The sequence below is a fragment of the Scyliorhinus canicula genome, chromosome 23 (assembly GCF_902713615.1).
Source record: "Scyliorhinus canicula chromosome 23, sScyCan1.1, whole genome shotgun sequence".
NCBI classification, from domain to species: Eukaryota; Metazoa; Chordata; class Chondrichthyes; order Carcharhiniformes; family Scyliorhinidae; genus Scyliorhinus; species Scyliorhinus canicula.
The window spans coordinates 15317466-15341786 of NC_052168.1; the positions used below are offsets into that span (position 1 = coordinate 15317466).

The 24321-nt window shown below is 43.0% G+C and overlaps 1 protein-coding gene across 5 annotated transcripts in view; it reads right to left on the minus strand.

Moving 5' to 3' along the window:
* Positions 1-1876: 1876 nt before the first annotated feature.
* The window catches only part of LOC119956594 (SUMO-conjugating enzyme UBC9), a 52074-nt gene continuing 29629 nt past the window's right edge, over positions 1877-24321 (minus strand). For all 5 annotated transcript variants that reach the window (XM_038783928.1, XM_038783925.1, XM_038783929.1 and 2 more), the window contains 5 exons: positions 22243-22326; positions 14152-14224; positions 12776-12885; positions 12598-12677; positions 1877-8489 (listed from right to left, as the gene is read on the minus strand). In XM_038783928.1, coding sequence (XP_038639856.1) covers positions 8426-8489; positions 12598-12677; positions 12776-12885; positions 14152-14224; positions 22243-22326 — 411 coding nt within the window. In that variant the 3' untranslated portion in view covers positions 1877-8425. The remainder of the gene's footprint in view (positions 8490-12597; positions 12678-12775; positions 12886-14151; positions 14225-22242; positions 22327-24321) is intronic.

Below are 24321 nucleotides of genomic sequence, written 5' to 3' on the forward strand. Positions count from 1 at the left end.
TGCTTCATAAATACAAGTAGAGTACAAAAGTTTATGCTAAACCTTCATAAATCACAGATTGGACTTGAGCCAGAGTACTGTGCCTAATTCTGGGCACTACACTTTTAGAAAAATGGCAAGACTTCCTGCTGTGCTGTGGGTGAAAATCTCACAGCAGGACTCAAGCATAATTTAGGCTAATGGATAATAGTTTGATGCTTTTGGTTCGGACATTAAATGGAACCACCTTCTAGGTGGGCGAGATGCCCATGCCCCCAAAGAACAAGCTATAACAGCCAGCATTCAACCCCTCATCAACCAAAGCAATTATGCATTGAATATACGGTTTGAGACCATGTTGCATATATCTACACAAGTCACTACACTTCAAAACAAGAACTCCAATGCTCAGCAACAAATTAAGATTTTTCTCCCAAGAGTCAAGCATCTCGTGAAGGATGTTCCGTGACGCTTTCACAATTCCCCACCTTGCTCCGTCTACTTTTTGTTCACTGCTCTGCAAAGGAACAGAAGAACAAAATGCCATTCAGCTGTGCCAACCGGCCATTAGATTATTGCTAATTTGTACCCTCTCCATGTAACACTCTGTTGTTCGAAGGTTGCTGATCACAGCTCTCCACACATCTCCATCTTAGTCTTTCTATGACACCACGTTGTCTATAGTGGAACAAATAGAAGGATCCCCAATAACTACTTCAGACAGTACAATATTAAATGGGCACTCTGCGCCATTAAGCACCACACAACTATCTGAGCACACTGTTTCTACAACGCCATCAAGACATTTGATTCAGGGCGGCAGAGTGGCTAGCACTGCTGCCCCACAGCACCAAGGACCCAGGTTCAATCCCGGTCCCGGGTCACAGCCCATGCGGAGTTTGCACATTCTCCCCATGTCTACGTGGGTCTCACCCCCACAACCCAAAGATGTGCAGGGTAGATGTATTGGCCACACTAAATTGCCCCTTAATTGGAAAAATTAAAAAATATTTAAAGACATTTCATCCACATTCCTTAATATCGTTGCTTAGTTTTTTTTTAAATTGATGAAACCTGGTCTTGAAAATTTCAATTGACCCAGCATCTAGAGTCTTTGGAGGAAAGAACTACTGATTTCCAATACAATGTGTGTGTGCATGAAGTGCTTCTGATTTCATTCCTGAATGGCCTAGTTCTAACTTTAGAACAGTGTTCCCTTGTTTTAGGTTTCCCCAGAGGAAGCATCTTGCCTCGCTTATCAAATCCTTTTGTCATTTTAAATACTTCAATTAGACCACCCCGTTATCTTCCAAACTTAAGGGAATAACAACTCGGTTTATGCACAACTCAGTTTATGCAATCTGCTCTCACAATTCACCCTGGCTTCAAGGCATGCAGATGTGCCACAAAATGTGGTTATTGATATAAAGACCAATGAACAATTGCCAGCATCAATTTTACTCAACTTCTCGCATGATCCTGAAGGTTTTAATTAGGAGTTAAAGTCTCATTTACGAGGGAAACCAGACCAATCTTCCGTAATCTTCACTAAGAACAGAAAAATCCTCAGAACTAGGAGTAGCTCGTCTTGGGATCTGCAGTGATTGCCAACCTATGATTACCTGGTAAAGGGCTAAGGAGAGAATTAAACCCAACATTAAGGCATCTTGGTGCTGTTTCTTAAATGAATATTAGTCGAGAACTCTGGAATTACTAATCCATTCAAGTCTTATGGTGAAACCGGTTTTGTGTCTGACACCACTCGTACTGCAAGTAGGCCATGCCATTAATTGGTAAATAGAACCATCACCTTGTGCTCCCAAAAAAGGTGCAGTAGGATGGAGATAAACGTGCTTGGTTTACGGAGCCCTTCTTAAAATGACAACAAAACCACTACTTACTTTTTGCTTTTTAATTTCTTTTTCTAAACACAAATACATTAACAAACAGCATACAAACAGAGGTATCAGTGATTGAAATGGTGCATGTGCTGCAATGGTACATGGTGTTCAGAGGCAGCTTGAGCCTCAACAATGGAATGATTTCTTCACGTTTAAACTTTCCATTCATTAGAAATTTATTTTAAACAAGCGCATTTTTCTTGCTGTCCGAGCTGCTTTTTCAATATTACAATTTCACTTTTCGGGCAAGCAAGAGGTAAGGAAAGCAAACATGGCCTTTGGAAAGGTGTGCTTGGGAAGGCAGCAGATTCCATGTGAATAATGTCTCACATTCCACCATATTGTATCAAGGTTACAGAATGGTATAACATTTCACACAATCAGGCTTCAAAACTAACAATGACCTGGATATAAACAACCCTGCTTTGGACCAGTTAACAACAGGTTGCGTCCCAACTCTGATGAAAGTTGTTCAAACAAGAGGATATACATCAGATTTAGGTGCTGATCCAATCGATGTCTGCCTGTTTCTCCAGGCTCCTAAACACCATTGCATACAACGGCAAAGTTACAATCTTTGAGCCCACGAGACATTGGGAGGGCCAAGTGAGGAAATGATATTGGCCAGCTGGTCAATTAACATTTAATTTTCAGCCCTGGCACAAGTCGAAGTCCGCCAACTACACGTCATTCGGGATAGTAGTTAAAAAAAAAGACAAGAAGTAGCCAACAGAAAAAAAAAACAAAGCTCCAGTCAAACTTTAAATGTTCAAATAGATGCTTTGCCAAGCATGCTCCATTAGTACTTTGTCCAGTTGGGAAAGAAAACCACTGTAAATGAGCACGGTATGCAAGTAACAGCAGCTCCTGTAACCAAGACTGTGGAACGATAGCAAATCAAAGCCGGTAAATAGCAAACTGGTTTGCAGTTTTCCTTAAGCAATCACCCCACATTTGGTGACTATATGTTCAGATGTTTGAGACAAGCCAGTCGTACAGTTTTGAATGAAGGCGAATACAAACTGGGGCAGAGAGAGAAAGAGGAAAGAAAGCACCCAAACCTAAGCTTACATTTCTACCAAAATCTAAAAGCAATTACAAAGTTCAGACATATGCATAAATCTACAAAACATTTAATACATGTTGAGAACACCCTTCATATTTAGCCCATAGATATTTTTTTTTTGCATTTTTATTTGGAAAAAAAGAGGTTGGTGCTTGGTGCAATGCTCAAGCACCATTTTGAAAAGAATAAGAGCGAGCTCAAAAGCCTCACGGTTCAGTAAAATATCACAATTTCCAATTTAAGGGATGGAGAGAAAAAAAAGACAAAGTACTGGAGGTTTGGGAATGCAAGGGCACGTTTACTGTTTGATTGAAAATGTTACGCTGGCTTCACCCAAGATCATAGCAATTTGAGCAGAGTAAAGGTTTTAACCACGGGTTTTCAGAGATTGATTCGATCATGCAATAACCAGTTACGGTCTTCCAGCCTTACAACATGGTGAGCAAGGTGACACACTTAAAGACACAGAAACACTACATTGTCCCAACCACACAGGCCATGCAATAGGCAACCATTACAACCATCAACTTTTTTTTTTTACTTTTTTTTTGTTTCTTTTCCAGGGAGAGGAGTGGGACAGGGCAGGGTTCATTGTTTGGGGAGGGAGCTGGGCAGACATAAAAATTAGCATGTTTTCTAAAGACATACCAATTTCATACTCAAAATCCAATGGACTATGAAAAAAAGATATAAAAGTATTGTACAAGTTTACAGCGCCACCCTGGAATACTGATTTCTGTTTTTTAAAATTTTCTTTTTGTTGTTTTATCCATCAAAAAATATAAACAAAGAAATGGATGTACCAGTGTTCCAAGGGTGTTTTCTTTATTATTCTTTTAGCAAGTGCCTGTTCTGGGTCAATTGGAATGGATTGACTGTAAATTATATTTAATCCGAGAGGGGAGAGAGCGAGGGGGAGAGGGAGGAGAGCGAGGGGGAGAGGGAGGAGAGCGAGTGCGAAGGAGAAAAGAGATCGAAGGAGAGGGGGAGAAAGGGAAGCAAGGGATAGAGGGGAACAAGGAAGAGAAGGAGATAGGGGAGGGGAGATCTTGTTCAATGCCCAATAGTTTTCTTAAGCTTGGCCATAATTTTCCAACTATGATAATTACATCAGAAACGCCACTAATATCAGAATTCCCAATTGGAAAAAAATGTTCCACAAATTTTTTTTTTTCTAAACAAAGCGTATAAATTCCCTTTTCTTTCCTGGAATCTGTATCTTCAACTTTTACTACAAAGTCTCGCTCTTCAATACTGTACATGTGAATGCACTGTTCCAAATTATTGTACATCTGGCTAGGAACAGCTTGGAGAGCACATCCTTAACTCATTATTCACTGGCTCCTGAGGCAACCACTGGAAACTGGACTGCACAAAAGGGTTTGTTGCTCGTTGAAATCTAGAGGCAGCACGACCTTCTTGAAAATTACAGTTTACATATATTACCAGATGTTCAATACTGTACACATACAATGAAGATACATAAGCGTTTACACAAAGGATATAACACTGATGATTTGACAGAATTTTTAAATTTGAAAAGCCCATTAGGCACAACTAAGTCTTGCTTTGATGAATGAGAAAGTGGCATTTCTCCTATGGGCACCTGCTTCCCACATCGCAGGAATTCAGCCACACTGCTCCTGTTGTGGTCCAATCCATATGTTAAATAACTCAAATATAAACAGTAATATACTGAAGAAGAATTTCGACAAGATGTGACACAAGACAGATTGAGTTTTATCACGATTTATGTAGACCCATTTCTTTCACATGACCAAAATGGCAGTACCAACAAAATCAGCAACCAATGCCTTCAATGGAATGTACATAAAGGATACACTAGGAGCTATGGAATATGATTTAGAAGCAGATAACTTAAAAGCAACTGTCATAGCCAAAAATGGGACTCGGATTGCATCCTATGGCTCCATGCATTTACTTGTACCACACTGGGGAATTAAAACTATAGAAATAAAATTCAAGTTTCAGCAGGTCCACAATATTAATGAACAAACTGGGGCCTCGTTCCAACACAACAACAACCTTCTCAAGCACAGTGCTGTCAGCTCAGAGTGAGGAGTTTAACAGGCTTAATTCACCCAAAGACCAGGCCAATTCACTTGGGCCTTGCACAGACAGCCTCACCACATGTTTAATATTCAAACAGAGGCACTAAAAGAAAATGTAATTCCTTGGGCATGGGAACATGAATGACAACAGCAGCCAAGAGGAAGTTTGGATCCAATTTAGATTTTTAAAAGAATAAGCAGCAAGCAGCATGGGATGAAAGACAGATAGACAGACGGCGACAAGACTGGGAGAGGAGGAAAGAGGCCGACAGAGAGACGGAGGGAGGGAGAGGAAGGCAGAGAGGGGGGGGGGGAAGAGATGGCGGCAGAGAGAGGGAGGCAGAGGGAGGGAGACAGGGTGAGGGGGAGGGAGGCAGAGAGAAGTAGGGAGGGGAGAGTGAGGCAGAGAGAAGGACAGAATGAATTTATACGGATCGATAGTGTTGATAATACACTGCTGCTCCCAGAAAGCATTGATTGCAAAAGGTGAAATGGATGAAGAATGATACATCAATTCTCTTCATTCATTCTCTTCATTCACATGTGCAATAAACAAATTTAATTTTAAAAAAGGAGGGAATTTGCTGCTTTTGCCACTTCGCAAAAGTCAAGCGATGTTTAAAGGAATATCTACTGATGTGGTAACTTATTACAATTGTTACTCAGCATGTACGTGGCAAAGGTAGAACAGATAGTGTTATCATAAAGGTCTCAGCACAAAACAAGGCAGATGTTGCCTTGCATCGAATGCAAATCCCTTCCAAAACTGGAGGCAATATTCTGCAGAGGCACAGCTCAACTACACATAGGTAGTGAATGCTAGCCTCACCAGCAACACTTGCATACAAAGAATGATTTTTTAAAAATATATAAATTGACCAGCAGAAAATGCGACTGAGTACAGGTTAAGAAGCCTGAAATTTGAAGGAGCAAAGCCAAGGAAAGCTACTCTATTACTGGTCAGGAGGTGCAATCCCAACACAGATAGGTGACCCAAATACTACACCAGGTTTCTGCAACATGTTGCACATCAGAAGTCAGACAGAACCAAAGCAAGGTGGAAATCAGAAGTCATTTCAAATGTATTGGGAACCCACTATCTGAGCAAAATAGGCTCCCTGTACTTTATAAATATGTGGCAACATCACTAAAAGGTGCACTTTGCAAACATCAACTTCCTAGTGAATGAACACCTCAAATTGGTCAGCAAGGTGCATTCTTGGTACTTGCAGAACAAACCTTTCAGAGATAAACAGCAGCATTAAAAATGGGTCACGTCAGGTGCAGGTTTTTTTGACCAGTTCAAACATGGGCAATCCTTCATCTACAAGACTGACAGCAGTTGTAGTCACTGATACTAAAATAGTCTCACATGTTGTGCTCCAGATCCATTATATACCATGCTACCAATGTAAAAAAGGTTGCAATTCCAAAACGTGACAACAAAGACAACGTATACGGTTCACATCCCAACATGCAAATCAAATTAAATTTCTGAATGTTCAGTCGTAAAAACGGCCACAAGTGTTTATTACCATACTGTCTGCCCTGATTGAATCTCATGAATTACAGGTATTTGCATAATTATTATCAAACTGTCCAGCAGGTTTTAGACTCGAGCCTGAAAGACAAACAGTACAATCCTCAACTGTTTAGAAAATCAGAATAGTCCCAAAAGATTCTACTGTTAATGGGATGCAATTTTAGCAACAGGTTCAAATTTTACAAAGCTCCTGAAAGTAAGAGAACCATGAAAAATGTACTTCCTTGTGTATTCGACCAGTTTCCCCCACCCTCACCGAAAAGTAGCAACTTCCGCACACCCCCCCACCCCCCAGTGTGTTCTGGGGGAAAAATGGCCTCCTGAAAGGCAGAACAATGCTGCGCGTGTTAACCGAAGTAAAGACCTTCAATCAATTCTGAAGATCAACTGAAGGAAGAGGAGTTTCTCACTAATAATGCCAGCATGTAAAAACCAGACCTGGTTCACTCCCAAAACGAGTGGAAAGGATCAAGTGAATTAACCAGACCCAATTAAACGGGTGACCAAATATCTGAAAAATAAACCTGCCTCGCGCTATTCCCAGGGGCGTGTAAAGTGACTGCTTGAAACAATCACCACCAAATGTTCTTTGCCAAAAAAAAAAAATCAATTGAAGTACAGTTTCACAAGCAATCCCTACTTCCAAGTGATATACAACTTGGTCTGCAGTCCAATCTTAAACATGCACTTTGCGTTTTACAATTCTGTTTTTTTTGTAAACCAGCGCTACGCTATTTCAAACATCTTTCTGCAAAACCAGTAACCCTTCATACAGATGCCACAGGGTACCTTCATTCCACTTTTTAAAAAATCATTTCCAGATTTAAAACAAAATGGGGCAAAAGATTTACTTAACTTTCCAGAAAGAAAATAAGGACAGTGTAACTTCATCCCAAACTACAGTAATATAGGAAGGAAGCCCAGAGCAAAACAAAGTGAGAGCAGGTGACAAGAGTATACACGTGCAGGCAGCTGCAACCAGACAAGTCCCATGTACCATGCCACTGCATTTTAAAAAAGAGTTACCGATTTTTTTTAAAAAGGTTAAAAGCAAATGTGCCACACTGCAGGCTGAGAGCGTCCACTCAGCTTCTGTGCATCAGAAACTGCTCAGGAAGAGCAGCGAGTTCCTTTAACTAAGACAGCAATCTCGGTTATGGGCAACGTCACACACGTTTGTCTGCAAGTACTAGGGGTGGGGCAGAACGGGTGGATAGAAATAACATTTTATTGACGGTTTCTTTAAAATACATCAATTACAGGACTTCCAAGTCTCTTTTAAAGGGCCAATGTGGATTAAGAAAGCCTTGGCGTTAAATAGCAAAATGCAGATCATGGTATGCAAATGGATTTGTAACTGTTCTCACTTTCTTCTTGTAAAAATCTTCCTCCTGATGCATGGTACAGAGGCTGGATAACTATGCCAGATTGCTTAAAGATAGGCCTGAAAACCATTCATGGTGGACATAAGCTGGGGCTGGGTGGAGGGGGGGGGAGAAGAGAGAGAAGAGTAGGGGGGAAAAATCCAACCGCATTTTTGCAAGTTAGCCAGCATTAAACAGGAGCCCCAAATTCTGGCTACAGTGTAGGTCAATCGAACCATGAACAGTAGGGCTTTTGCTTTAAATTTTAAAAAATGTTTTACTACAGCCGCCACAGAAACACAGCAAGTTTCGTGCCGAGATGATTTGCCTCTTTTTTTTGTGTGTGTGTGTGGTGAACTAGAACTGTCCAAGTAACGATGCAATTATTTTCCCCAAAGACTGCCAATTGCTTGTAACAGGAACTTGCTAAATTTGAAAAGCGTGCGTGCCTTCTTTTCTCAGCCGACAGTCAGAAATCCACATCCTTCAGCTGCTCGATTTTATGTTGGAGCGAATTTCTTGGCCTGTGCTCGCACTCGTTTTTCATACTCTACTCTGTTCTGGCTGTGAATGGAGAAATAACACAAAAAGGGGGAGTTAGAGATTGGAGGGAGAATAGAAATCTTGTGGATGTTTCACATCAAAAGTACAATTTGTTTATTTTGTAAGCCTGGATCAATTGGGTAACAACCCATTCAAAATCAATTCATCTTCTGTTCTGTTGAGAATATACCATAAAGATGCTTCTTCCATTATTTCCAGTCCCATACACCAAGGCGGACAGCTCGTGTCCAGATGGCAAATGCCTCAATTCAAAGGCGCTGAATGTTTCTTGGGAAATCTGGTGTTGGAGAGTGGCAACATGGACTCTTATCACAGCTTTTCAGTTTTCAAATAGCCTTTGTGGATATGAAACTGTGGCCTATCCTACAAGACTGAGCTCATTTTATCCAAGCCTAAATGCTAAAGCGGATTCCATCCCAGCAACCAATGTACTAATTAATTCCATAAAAAGAGCACAAGTGAGCCTTTGAAACAACTTATGACTTGCTGCCTATTTTGTCTGCTTTTGAATACATGTATGCATGGTTAAAGAGACACCATTTGGCACAGACACGTGCCAGCTCTCTGCAAAAGCAACTCAACCAGTCGTACACACCCTTCCCTTTCCCCAGGACTCTGCAAACCTTCCCTTTCCTCAGGACCCTGCAAATTTTCTCTCTTCAGATGACTATCCAATTCCCCTTTGAAAGCCACAGTTGACTGCCTCCACCACACAGGCAAAGTTCAGATCCCAATCACGCGCTGCATCAGGTTTTGCCTTGTGTCACCTTTGTTCTTTTGTCATTTACTTTAAATTGGTGTCCTGTTTCTCCGCCCTTCCATCAATGAGAATGTTTTCCCCTATACAAGTCCAGCATTCCAGAGAACAATTTGCAATTTTTTTTTCCTGCAACCTCTCCAATGCCTCCCCATCCTTCCTGAACGAGCCAAGCAGAATCGAACATCCAGTTGGGACTGAACCAATGCGTCACATACTTTCACCATAACTTCCTTGGCTTTCATAAGGATGCTGATTGGTTGACAAGTCAACTCTTGATCGCTTTCGGGCAGCACAGTGGCGCAGTGGGTTAGCCCTGCTGCCTCACGGCGCCGAGGTCCCAGGTTCGATCCCGGCTCTGGGTCACTGTCCGTATGGAGTTTGCACATTCTCCCCATGTTTGCGTGGGTTTCGCCCCCACAACCCAAAGATGTGCTGAGTAGGTGGATTGGCCACACTAAATTGCCCCTTAATTGGAAAAATGAATTGGGTACTCTAAAATTTTTTAAAAAACTTTTGATTGCTTTCTCTATGGCAAAGTCTGGGACAATGGGGAACTATAGGCTCCCAAACACACTCAGCATTCATAAAAGGCACCATGCTTCAACCTGTTCCTTTTATTTATAGGGAACAGCACTCTGTCGATGAATGTGCCACTCACGGCACATATAATTAGCCATGTTACAAGCTCAACTGATCATCTAAAATTGATTGTTAGTGTAGCTATCAGCAACACTGATTGTTCAGCCAGTGCTGTCCAATCATAGAGTCACATCTTGCAGTATAGAGGTTTTGTTTTGGGTTTTGCAAGAGTGGGCTAGTTGTGTACTGTCTATTCTCTGCCTATTACAAATAGCCATAGGAACACTATATTTGATTCAATCAGCCAATCGCTACAACAGATGGTCAACCTACCTAACATTACACTGGCGCTGAACTTTATATATGATATTGCTCAATTGTGTAGCGGGCAGATTATCTTTTCCCACTGATGGCAGCATCAGCTTCATGTAAGTTTGCACAATACAAAGTAAATGATGATCTGCTCAGGATACCCATTGTCTTGCAGATAGCTTTAATGCGCTTTATTTTTGAATCAAGCTTGCAAAGCGAGCAAACAGTTAGAGCCCCATTTACAAGATTGCCGGTATGGCAGCTATAACTTGCAAACTCACAAATGGGTCAAAGGCAGCCAGTTTAGGCCTGAAAAGTATCCAGTCCATTTCAAATTACCATGCAACGGTAAAGTATCTGAAAAGTTTGAACAACAGGTTAAGGGAGCAGTTTCACGCTGTTATAATGTGGTGGTTATGTGAATGATATTTTCCACAAACAGGATGCTGCAGTCTGTCCAAAGAGATGTAATGCCTACCACACAATTGAGCAATGCAGCATATGAATTTCAGTGCCAGTGTGATGACAGGTACCCAAGCCGTCCATCCCAGTGATTGGCTGATGGAATCAAACAGCATGTTATTTTGCTTATGCATAATATCGAGCAGTCTACGCCTTCAAAATCACACCTGTTATTAGATGCGAGTTTGCTATTGGCAGCACTTGCTGAACAATCCAGAGTATGCTTATAGCTGCACTAGCCATTAATGTCAAGCTTGTAACATGACTCATTTTCACTTGCTAAAAGTATTATACATTCATGCACAGGGACCCATTCGCTGCAGACAAAACGAATATGTTCAAGCCTGTCACCTTTTCAACCTCCCCGCCCCTTTCCCCCTCTCCTCTCCCCGCCTCTTAACTTTATGCGGCACTTCACTTTTGGAAGGCCAAGTACATTACATTAATCACATTACCTCCATCAACTGTTAACTCTCAAAAATAATATTTTCAACATGGTTTGCCTTTAATAAACCCATGCTGCTGTCCATTTGTCACACCATTTGTCAAAGTGACTTGTTACTATAATCTAAGATTATAATTTCTAAAAGCCTTCCCACAATTCAGGTTAAACTGAGCCAATGATTGTTGAGTTTAACCATTCATTTGTTTTGGGCAAGCGTGTAAAACATTTGCAATTCTCCAGTCCTCTGGCACCATCCCTGTATCTAAGGAGAATTAAAGATTCTGGCTAGTGCATCCTCAATTTTCATTCTTTCTTCCCTCAGTATCAATGGATGATAATAATCATCTTTAATATTGTCACAAGTAGGCTTACATTACACTACAATGAAGTTACTGTGAGGGCAGCACAGTGGCGCGGTGAGCCCTGCTGCCTCACGGCGCCGAGGTCCCAGGTTCGATCCCGGCTCGATCCGTGTGGAGTTTGCACATTCTCCCCGTGTCTGCGTGGGTTTCGTCCCCACAACCTAAAAATGTGCAGGTTAGGTGGATTGGCCACGCTAAATTACCCGTTAATTGGAAAAAAATAATTGGGTACTCTAAAAAAAAAAAATTTTAAATGAAAAAAATGAAGTTACTGTGAAAATCCCCTAGTCGCCAATTTCCAGCGCCTGTTGGGGTACACGGAGTGAGAATTCAGAATGTCCAAATCACCTAACAAGCACATCTTTTGGGACTTGTGGGAGGAAACCGGAGAGCCTGGAGAAAACCCACGCAGACACGGGAGAACATGCAGACTCCGCACAGACAGCGACCCAAACCAGGAATCAAACCCGGGTCCCTTGAGCTTTGAAACAACAGTGCTAACCACTGTGCTATCGTGCCGCCCATGCATGTCATCTGGTGACTTTTGAACTTTAACTTCAGGGAGCACACCTCAGTCTGGACCATTAATATAGGTCAAATGGTAGTATATGAGTATAGGATGTTTTTGGATGCCCTTTTTATGTCAGCCACCAGTCTCTTATAAATAAAACACAATATACTCTTGCAACTTGTCTTTCCAGGCAAGAATCATATTGTATGATTGAAGTCATATGTTTGGCTCCGAACTAGGAATAGTTCAGGTTCGGCTCTCATGATTAAATTATATTTACCCCAGTCTAAATCAATAGTTAACATATTTCCATCTAAGACAAATACGAGCAAAGCAATAAACATGGTCAATGGAACGGAAGAGCTAATGGTCATCTAACCATACATCATTTCAGAACAAAAGTGCAAAATCCTCTCCAAATAGGGCAGGTTTGTAAATCATATGGCTTCAGTTATATAGAACCAGACAACTGTCGTTAACCATGAAAAGCTAGGAGGTAGATTTAAACATCAGGTGGAAAAATAAATAAATAAATAAATAAATAAATGGCAGTGACTTAATTAACTTACTTCTCCTGGTGGAATCATTTCTCAAGTTAACTGGTCACTAGATGGAAAGTATAACTATCATTAGGCTTACTAAAGACATGCATTTCTTTGTCAACACGTCCCACGTACCAGTAGATTGTGTATGCTTCTGCTTGTGCTGGGTCTTGAATGTTTGGCTCGTTAAGAAGTTCTTGAATTCCTAGTAATATCTATTTTGATAAAACAGGACGGTTCAATGATGGAAAGCAAAACAAATACTGTGGAGCAGGCTGCACAAAAATTTATTTAAGTGAAAGTTAGTTCTGACCTGCTTAATAGTAATAGCAGGCCTCCAATCCTTATCCTCCTCTAGAATGGATAGACACACAGTACCAGAGGGATATACATTCGGGTGGAATATTGGAGGCTCAAATTTACCTGTTGAGTAGTTGAGGAATAAAAGGTCATTTTGAACCATGCAGGTAGTATTTTAGGATATAATCCACGTGATCATCTTACTGACAGAAGCAGTTTCTTTTGCATCCGAAGCATCAATTTTTTTTTATTAACCATTATTTAGGGTTTACAACAGTCACAACAAACAGACCTGAAAAGTTATCATTTGAAATCCAAGACCAAAATGTTTCTGGGCAAAAACATTTCCTTAATATTAATGGTGTGGGTTGAGTGTGTCTGCAGAAGTCCATTCAAATTGGGACATCCCCATCATAAACATATTAGCAGAAGACCAGATCAGTTAACATGGTCATAGCAGAATATGGTGGCACAGTGGCTAGCACTGCCTCCTCATTGAGGACCCGGGTTCGATCCCACCCCAGGTTCACTGTCCGTTTGCACATTCTCCCCGTGTTTGCGTGGGTCTCACCCCCACAGCCCCAAGATGTGCAGACTAGGTGGATTGGCCATGCTAAATTAATTGTCCCTTAATTTTTTTTTGGGAGGGGGGGGGGGGGGGGGGGGAGAAAAAAGAGAATTGGGTACTCTAAATTTAAAAAAGAATATGGTTGTAGCTCCTCACCACTAAAATGTCGTGTGTACTGCGCAGTTCAGCCAGAAATGGCCACCCGTACTCCTATGCAGGACACACTGACTCTACATGAAGCTATTCAACAAAATAATTTAGCTCAATTGCTACCAGTTTCCCACAGAGCAATTTCTATGCTCACAGATTCACAATCAAATTGAGACTACAGTGGAGGAGGCTATTTGGAGAAAATGTTTTATAATCTTTTCACCTGCTACAATGGATCACGAAGGGCATACAACACTTCAGGTTTCCTAGAGCGGGATTTAAATCCAACCAATGTTGATTCAATCTTTACTTTCCGTTCACTATGTTAACATCATTTTATCCTGCGCACAAATTGTGGAGTGCTTTGTACATTTGTGTACACAGAATGTAATAAAATTGGACATTCAGGCCTTCAAGGAAAGCTTCCAAATTTTTTTTCCCCCTGTTCTGAAAGTCAAAATGAATGCTGAAGAATTCTAAAGTAAAAAATGAAATCTCAATCTTCTACAATTACTTTTCAGCTCAACAGTTGAAAGTGAAATAAAAATTAATAAACACTCATCAGGCACCAAACCTCTCATTTATACCATTGCATTCAGCACTGACAAAGGTTTGGAGCAGGTCACTTATTTGGTTTTCTTGACAAGACAGAAATCCCAGCCCATGCTTACACTTTGGTGGCGACGAGGGGTAGTCATCCTTAAACAGCATTCGAAGCTTATACTGCCCACCTTCCCACGGCGTCTAGAAGAGAAGAATATCTTGTTAGCAGGCAACCCAATAAACCGGTCTAGGTTACTAATCAACGCTGCTTTAGTGGGTTCAGTCAACAACTAGTCACAATTCTTACAGTATACAACAGTCAAGCAAAGCTCAACCCAAACCAATTCTTAACGTATTAACAATAACTGATAATGTACAAATTACTTTCAGTAAACAATTCAGTTGTAGGGGGATCTTATTCTAAAGTATTGCTTGAAGCTACAGCAGCCTCTCTCATTTTAAGAAAATAACGCAGTACAAAACCATTACATTAATAAACAGACTGAGCTTCACAGTGGCGCAGTGGTTAGCACTGCTGCCTCACGGTGCAGAGGTCCCGTGTTCAATGCTGACTCTGGGTCACTGTCTGTGTGGAGCTTGCACATTCTCCCCGTATTTGCATGGGTTTCACCCCCACCACCCAAAGATGTGCAGGCTAGGTAGCCACGCTAGATTCACCCTTAATTGGGAAAAAATGAATTGGGGACTCAAAATTTTTTTTTTTTTTTTAAATGTTAATAAACAGACAATTCCAACAAATCGAAACATAAAGCTCTTTACCAAGTACTTGGAACAACATGGAATTTGAAAAAGATAAATTTTGGAAATGTCATGAAATCGTTCTCAATTGTAAAGGTAGTCGCCATAGTCCCAGATGACCAAAGGCTGCTTACCCCTTTTTTTTGTGGGGTGGGGGAGGAGGAGGAGAAGAGAGAGAGAAGGAGCTAACTGGTGGTGATTTAACCAGAGAGTCACCACACCGCAGGCGAGGGGTCAGGTTGAAAGCCGGGACTTCATGAATAACCTCAGTTGTATCAGTCTGATCATATTGCTATCTACTACTTACCCAACTACCTCATACTGCTGTTTTATCAACATCACCAACAACCAACAGGGGTGAAAGGTTACTGGTAGGTAGGGGGTTGAAGCTACAAGCAGATTAGCCATGATCTTACTGAATAGCAGAACAGGCTCACTGGATTCATAGACATTGTTTGTTTTAAACATGCTTTAGCTCTCTGTTGCACCACACATGTAAAGTGGGCCCTTGTGAACCAAATATATTTAAAGTTGTAGGTCAGGTGAACTCCATGATATACTTTGGGGTTTTCTAAACCCTGGCCCATAATAGTCCCAAGATTACACCAGTACAGTTAACTGTTTCTTGAACAGTCAATTGCCCTCACACACTTTGCTTTGACAGAGTCATCCAGACTCAAAAAGTTGGCTCCCTTCTATCCCACAGACGCTGTCAGACCAGCTGAGATTGTCAAGTATTTTCTGTTTTTGCGCCCTCACTCTCTTTTCTTCCTCTGCCCCAGGACAGAGCAGTGCTAGTGTTAGCCCTGAACCCTTAGAGCTTCAGAACCTCCGATTAACAGCCTACAAAGAAGAAACTTAACTCGGGAACAAAGATGATTTCTTGAGGTAGGGTTCTGTCAATTGTGCCAATTCAAATAAGGATGCAAAGCCCATGTGTTATATGCAGAGAAGTACTGGCAAATGAGAAGTTTCAGATTTTGTAAGAGATGGGATGGTTGAAAAATTCCTTTCAAGGTTGAGACTCCAGAGTCAGTTATTAACTTACAGCGGACTCCAAATCAAAAGGCTACATGGCTGTAACTTGCCTGTGACAGCACATTTAAAACTCACCAAAAGCCCACAAGGCTGTCAGCATTCGGAGTAGCATCGCACAGGAGTATCCAGTTCTGAGTAAAACAAGCATTTTGTTGCTATTGCTCTTCACGACGTCCTACATGTGAGAAGTTGGATTTTTCCATTTTCACAAAGATGAAGATGGTACAAAGGAACTGGCTGAAGTCTGAACCGGATATGTGCATTGCCCTTTCCTCTTTTGAACCTGAATGGAGTGAGAATTTGAGGGCCAAGCAAGCTCCTCTTTTGTACTAAAGGTAAGCGAGCATGGCGTGGGCTGCAACGGTTGGCCAGCTCAAAAGAATGCTTGAAAAACACTTATCTAGTCACTGGGATATACATTTCTTAGCACCTCGAGAAGGAAAAAGCAGATAAGAACACCCAACTCCTTGCCGAGCAGGATATGGGAGGACTGAGAACTCAATACAAAGCTGTCTGGTATGACCCATATCATTGTATGTTTTTTTTTAAATTTAAAGTTCCCAATTAATTTTTTTTCCAATTAAGAGACAATTTCGAGTGGCCAATCCACCTAACCTGCACATCTTTGGGTTGCGGGGCCAAAACCCATGCACACACGGAGAGAATGTAAAAACGCCACACGGACAGTGACCCAGAATCGAACCTGGGACCTCGGCGCTGTGAGGAAGCAGTACTAACAACTGCGCCACCGTGCTGCCCTGACCCATCATTGTTGATACCATAACACTGACTTTTATTTAAGTACAGGTTCATACCATGCTATTACACCTTTAGACTACAGAAGGGATGGTACACAAATCCAAAGGCAAATCAGCAGATAAGGCCAGAGGTAACAAAAATAATGGAAGTACAAAATAAAAGTTCCGTATTTGAATAAATGTAGAATTCACAACAAAACCGACAAACTGGCGGTGCAAATCTTATAGCTGTTACGGAGACATGACAGCCTAGATGAGGAGTTCATAGAATATTTTCAGGATACTTTCTTAGAACAGCAGATTCTGCCACCAACTCGACAGCAGGCTATATTAGACCTGGTATTGTGCAATGAGGTAGGATTAATGGCCTCATAATAAAGGCACCCTTAGGTAGCAGTGATCCTAAACTGAAGGCAAAATACAATCATAGAAAGAGAAGGGTGGGTCCAAAAATCAGTATTCTAAACATAAAAATCAGTATTCTAAACATCTAAACGGGCAGCACGGTAGCATAGTGGTTAGTACAATTGCTTCACAGCTCCAGGGTCCCAAGTTCGATTCCCGGCTTGGGTCACTGTCTGTGCGGAGTCAGCACGTTCTCCCCGTGTGTGCGTGGGTTTCCTCCGGTAGCTCCAGTTTCCTCCCACAGTCCAAAGATATGCAGGTTAGGTGGATTGGCCATGCTAAATTGCCCTTAGTGTTGGGTGGGGTTACTGGGTTATGGGGATAGGGTGGGGGTGTGGGCTTGGGTAGGGTGCTCTTTCCAAGAGCCAGTGCAGACTATGGGCGGAATGGCCTCCTTCTGCACTGTAAATTCTGTGATTCTATAAGTAAGTACAGTAAGAAGTCTTACAACACCAGGTTAAATTCCAACATGTTCGTTTCAAACATTAGCTTTCGGAGCACTGTTCCTTCCTCAGGTGAATGAGGAAAGAACAGTGCTCCAAAAGCTAGTGTTTGAAACAAACATGCTGGACGACTTCTCACTGTGCTCACCCCAGCATCTCCACATCATCTATAAATAAGGGCAATTATGAGGGCATGAAAGCAGAGCTAGCTAAAGTGCACCAGCAAATTAGGTTAAGAGATAGGTCTGCATTGGCAGAAATTTAAAGGGATCTTTCGGAATACACAAGATACATTCCAATGAGATAGAAATACCCACCGTCTGAGGTTAACTATAAAAGTTAAAGACAACAAAGTTTTTTTTTAAAAAAGATATAATTGAGCAAGGGTAGCAAATCAGAAGACTGGACAAAACATAAAAACAGCAAAGAATGACTATTAGATGAGGAGGGAAAATAGAGTACAAGACAAAGCTATTGAGAAATATTAAAGCAGTAAGAGTTTCTATATCTAAAGTTACCAAAGTGAGAGATGGGTCTACAGAAAGTGAGTGTGGGGAATTAAAAGAAAAATAAAAAGACGACAGATGAATTGATCAGAAATATTGCATTGGACGATCACCAGGGAAGTGACACTGAGCAAATTGGGAGAGCTGCAGGCTGACAAACCCCTGGGTCTTGATGGACTTCATCCTGGGTTCTTAAAAGCGGTGACTGTGGGCAGCATGGTGGTGCAGTGAGCAGCACTGCTGCCTCACGGCGCCGAGGTCCCAGGTTCGATCCCGGCTCTGGTTCACTGTCCGTGTGGAGTTTGCACATTCTCCCCGAGTCTGCGTTGGTTTCGCCCCCACAACCCAAAGATGTGCAGGGTAGGTGGATTGGCCACACTAAATTGCCCCTTAATTGGAAAAAAATTAATTGGGTACTCTAAATTTTTTTTTTTTAAAGTGGTGACTGAGAGATAATTGATGATGCTTGGTTTATTTTTCCCAAATTCCAGGACAGTGCCATTAGATTTGAAAACATCAAATGTAACTTTACTTTAGGTGATGCGATTACTGTCTTGGCCAGCATTTATTGCCGATCCACAATTGCCCTCAAGGTGGTGAGCTGCCTTCCTGAAATCGCTTTAGTCCATGTGGTGTGGGTACACCAACAGTTGAGAGTTCCAGGGTTTTGACCCAGCAACAATTAACGAATGTATTATCAGCTTGAAGAGAAACTTCCAGGTGGTAGCGTTCCCATGTATCTGCTGTCCAAGGAGCTTGCAGATGGTACACACTGCTGCTACAGTGTGTCAATGGTAGAGGGAGTTTGCGGACAAGGGCTGCTTTGTCCTGGACGGTGTCAAGTTTAGAGTGCTGTTAGAGCGGCACTCAATCAGGCAAGTGGAGAGTATTCCATCACACTCCTGATTTGTGCCTTGTAGATTGTAGACGGGCTTTGGCACGTTACTCACCGCAGGATTCCTAGCCTCTGGCCTGTTCTTGGAGCCACCATTTATACAGCCAGTCCACTTCAGTTTCTGGTCCATGGTAACCCCCCAGGATGTTGACAGGGTGGGATTCAGCGATGCTAATATTGAATGTCAAGGGACTGTGGTTAGGTTCGTCTTGTTGGAGATGGTCATTACCTGACACTTGTTTCGCACAAATGTTACTTGCCACTTGTTGACCCAAGCCTGGATATCGTCCAGGTGTTGCTGGTTTTGGACATGGACTGCTTTGCTGGGACTTCCTGATGCCACAGAAGGTCAAATGCAGGCTGGATGTCAAGGGCAGTCAGTCACTCTCACCTCTGGAGTTCAGCTCTTTTGTCCATTTTTGAACCAAGGCCGCAATGAGGTCAGGGACTCGAGTGGTCCTGGCAGAACCCAAACTGAGCATCAACGAGCAGGTTATTGCTAAGCAAATGTCACTTGATCGCACTGGTGGCGATGACCTCTTCAATCACTTTACTGATGATCAAGAGTAGGCTAATTGGCCAGTTTGAATGTGTCCTGCTTTTTGTGTACAGGACACTCTTGGGCAATTTTCCACATTGTTGGGTAGATGCCAGTGTTGTAGCTGGACTGGAACAGCCTGGCACATTCTGGAGCGCAAGTTTTCAGTGCTCGTACTTTTGCTGGAATGTTGCCAGGGCCCATAGCCTTTGCAGCATCAGTGCCGCCAGCCATTTCTTGATACCATATAGAGTAAATCAAATTGATTGAAGTCTGGCACCGGTGATGCTGGGGAGCCCCAGAGAAGGCAGAGATGGATCATCTACTCAGGACTTCTGACTGAAGATTGCAGCAAATGCCTCAGCCTTTTGAACTGATTTGTTGGGCTTCCCCATCATTGTGGATAGGATATTTGTGGAACCGCCTCCTCCAATGACTTGTCCAATTGTCCACCACCATTTATGACTGATATAGCAGGAGTGCAGAGCTTAGATCCGATCTGTGGAATCGCTTAGCTCTATCTATCACTTGCTGCTTATGCTGTTTTGCACACAAATACTTCTGTGTTGTAGCTTCACTAGGTTGACACCTTATTTGAAAAAATGAAATGAAAATCGCTTATTGTCACGAGTAGGCTTCAATGAAGTTACTCTGAAAAGCTCCTAGTCACCACATTCCGGCACCTGTCCGGGGAGGCTGGTACGGGAATCGAACCGTGCTGCTGGCCCGCTTTAAAAACCAGCGATTTAGCCCAGTGAGCTAAACCAGCCCCTATTTTTAGGTATGCCTGGTGCATGTCCTTCTGCACTCTACATTGAACCAGGGTTGATCCCCTGGATTGGTGGTAATGGTAGAATGAGGGCAACATTGTGGCACTGCTGGCTCACAGCGCTAGGAATACCAGTTCGATTACAGCCTTGGGTGACTGAAGTTTGCGCATTCACTTTGTGCGAGTGGGTTTCCTCCGGGTGCTCCGGTTTCCTCCCACAGTCCAAAGATGCGCAGTTTAGGTGAATTGGCCATGATCAATGCACGGGGTTACGGGAAAAGTAGGCCTAGGCAGTGTTCTTTGAGGGTCAGTACACACTCGATGGGCAGAATGGCCTCCTTCCACACTATAGGAATTATATGGATCTGCCAGGCCATGAGGTTAGATTGCGGTCAAGTACAATTCTGCTGACCCATAGCGTCGCGCAGCTGCCCAATCTCAAGTCGAATTCTATCCCATTTAACAGTGGCAGTCCCACAACACAATGGAGAATATCCTCAATTGAAGATGAGCTTTCATTTCCACAAGGACTGTGCAGTTGCCACTCCTACTGATACAGTCATGGAGAGATACATTGATGAGTTCAATGATGCTTTGTTGGTTCCCTCACCACATGCGGCAGATCCTTTAGGTGACTTGTCCTTAAGGATTTAACCAGCTTGGTCTGTAATAGTGCTACCAATGGACAATGAAGTCCCCCACCCAGAGTACATTCCACACCCTTGCCATGCTCAGTGCTTCCTCCAAGTGCTGTTCACGGTGGCATAGTGGTATTGTCACTGGACTAGTAGACCAGAAACCCAGAGTAATGCTCTGGGGACATGGGTTCGAATCCCACCACTGCAGATGGCGGAATTGGAATTCAATAAAAACCTGGAGTTAAAAGTCTAATGATGACCATGAAACCATTGTCGGTTGTCGTAAAAACCCATCTGGTTCACAAAGATCCTTTAGGGAAGGCATTCTCCCATCCTTACCTGGTCTGGCCTCCAGACCCACATCATGTGGTTGACTCTTAACTTCCCCTTCAAGAGGGTAGCACAGTGGCGCAGTTGGTTAGCACTGCGGCCTCACGGCGCCGATGTCCTAGGTTCGATCCCGGCTTTGGGAGGCAAGGTGCTCCATAAGGTCACTGTCCGTGTGGAGTTTGCACATTCTTCCCGTGTTTGTGTGGGTTTCATAGAACATACAGGAGGCCATTCGGCCCATCGAGTCTGAACCGACCCATTTAAGCCTCACCCACCCTATCCCAATAACCCCTCCTAACCTTTTTGGTCACTAAGGGCAATTTATCATGGCCAATCCACCTAACCTGCACGTCTTTGCACTGTGGGAGGAAACCCACGCACACACGGGGAGAACGTGCAGACTCCTCACAGACAGTGACCCAGCGAGGAATCTAACCCTGGCGCTGTGAAGCCACAGTGCTATCCACTTGTGCTACCGTTTCGCCCCCACAACCCAAAAATGTGCAAGCTAGGTGGATTGGCCACGCTATATTGCCCCTTAATTGGGAAAGATTAATTGGGTACCCCCTCAAGGGGCACTCAGAACTGCACGAGTCTAACAACTACCACAAATGACCTTATGGAGCACCTTGTCTCATCTTCTCAGGTGTCACAAAGTGCTTCATACATAACGGGATACGTCTCATGTCAACGAAAACAGCAGCCCTTACTGCACACGGACCAACGCTGTGATGAACAAGCAGGTAGTTAACTTTTCTTTTTTGCAGTGAGTGCAATGTGGCCAGGACATTGAACAAAAAGTTCCCGTTCTTCCTGAAGGATACCATGGGATCTTTAGTCTATCTGAAGTACTGACATCGCAATGGAAGGAGGTCCCCATCTCCTGTGTCATGCATCGGAGGTGGTTCCATGTTTTTCCATGGCTTCTCCAAGGCCGAAGGAGCACCACCATTTCAAACAAACATTATGGGAAGGATAATCAACAACTTTTTGACTTTGTAAATGAGATTTAAAGGAGTGGCACAGATTTTTAAACAAATGTTTTTAAAGTTCTTTCCCTCATCCTGTACCCACGCAACTACAACTGCCCACTGCAGAATCTCGTAAATCCGTTGACATGTGGATGCACATTATACTTACTGCCTTTTTACCAGGAATAGCACATTCCCAGTTCATTAAGTTTAGAGTACCATCTGGATTCTTTGTGGGTACTGCAACAAAGCCCTGTCAGTAAAACAGAACACAAGAGTTAGGACTGACGGATTATACGTAGTATAATACCTTCATACGTGGGCATCCAGACCGTGGTATGACTTTGATCAGGCAATGAAAAGCAAGATTAAAGGGTGCAAAGTATATTAGATTTCACATTAAAGAGAACTGATTTGCTGCTTATATTTAACCATGCCCCACATACAGAGGAGGATTTTTATTAATTACAAGAAACGAGTCATGAATTGTTGGCTGCTCCCATTTATAATTGGGGGGGGGGGGGGAGGGGGGGGGGGAGAAAAGAGAGAAGAAGAGAAGAGACATGTCTAGTCAGGCATCTTCCCTGTCACATATATATGCTTACTCACTCTCTTACTCAAGGCCAGAAATTTAAAAAACTGTAAGAACTCTGATTTGATCAAATCAGATGCCATGTTTTACTGGGAGACAAACCAGGAGATCATTGGAGTTTCAACAAAATTTTCTGGGCAGGAGGCAACATTGGCTCATCCAATCAATTCTCATCATCCCATAGTGCAGAAGGCGGCCTTTCGGCCAATCGAGTTTGCACTGACCCTTCAAAATTCTGAATTATCCCTCAGTGTACACGAACAGGCACCAGAGTGTGGCGACTGGGGGCTTTTCACAGTAACTTCATTGCAGTGCTAATGCAAGCCTACGTGTGACAATAATAAAGATTATTAAAAAAGAGCTCCACCTAGGCCCACTCCCCATAACTCCACGCATTGATCATGCAACTAACCTGCACATCTTTGGACTATGGGAGGAAAACGGAGCACCCGGAGGAAACCCACACAGACACTGGGAGAATGTGCTCACTCCAAGATTCTTTAATGCGTTTCGCAAATCAAATCTCGAGTTCTGTAACCAAACTATTTCTCAGACCAAACTTCAGTTCATCTAACATTGTGCTAAGGATATCCCAACTCGCATCAGCTCCAGTTCAGTCACCAGTGTCTCCTGTATCCGTTGAGCTGCACTGACCCCAGTCCAACATTTAAACTTATGTTCAGCTGCCTCCCAATCCCTGTAACCACCTTCAATCCCCCAGAGACTCAGACTGCTCCTCCAATTCCAGCCTCTTGAGCACCCTCTCAGGAGCCTCTAGGGCGGCACAGTAGCACAGTGGTTACCAAGGTTGCTTCACAGCGCCAGCGTCCCAGGTTCGATTCCCGGCTTGGGTCACTGTCTGTGCGGAGTCTGCACGTTCTCACCGAGTGTGCGTGGGTTTCCTCCGGGTGCTCTGGTTTCCTTCCACAGCCCAAAGATGTGCAGATTAGGTGGATTGGCCATGCTAAATTGCCCTTCATGTCCAAAAAGGTTAGGAGGGGGTACTGAGTTACGGGGATAGGATGGAGGTGTGGGGCTTGAGTGGGGTGCTCTTTCCAAGAGCCAGTGCAGAGTTGATGGGCCGAATGGCCTTCTTCTACACTATAAATTCTATGTTCTATCCCTGGTTTTCATGCTCCACCACTGGCAGCTGCACAGACCTTAAACCTCTTCTCTAAAGTAAAAAAGTTATCTTTATTGTCACAAGTAGGCTTACATTAACACTGCAATGAAGTTACTGTGAAAAGCCCCTAGTTGCCACATTCCAGCACCTGTTCGGGCACATAAGAGGGAAAATTCAGAATGTCCAAATTACCTAACAGCACATCTTTCGGGACTTGTGGGAGGAAACCGACATAGACATGGGGAGAGCGTGCAGACTCCACACAGACAGTGACCCACTAGGGAATCGAACCTGGGACCCTGGAGCTTCGAAGCAACAGTGCTAACCACAGTGCTACCATCTCTACATACAGACATGCGAATTAGGAGTAGGCCAATCGGCCCTTCGAGCCTGTTCGGCCAGTGAATATGACAGCTGATGTGATTTAACCTCAAATCCACACTTTTGCCTGCTCCCACAATAACCATTCACCCTACTGTTATCAGTAATCTATCTAGCTCTGCCTTAAAAAAATAATCCAAGATTCTAATTCC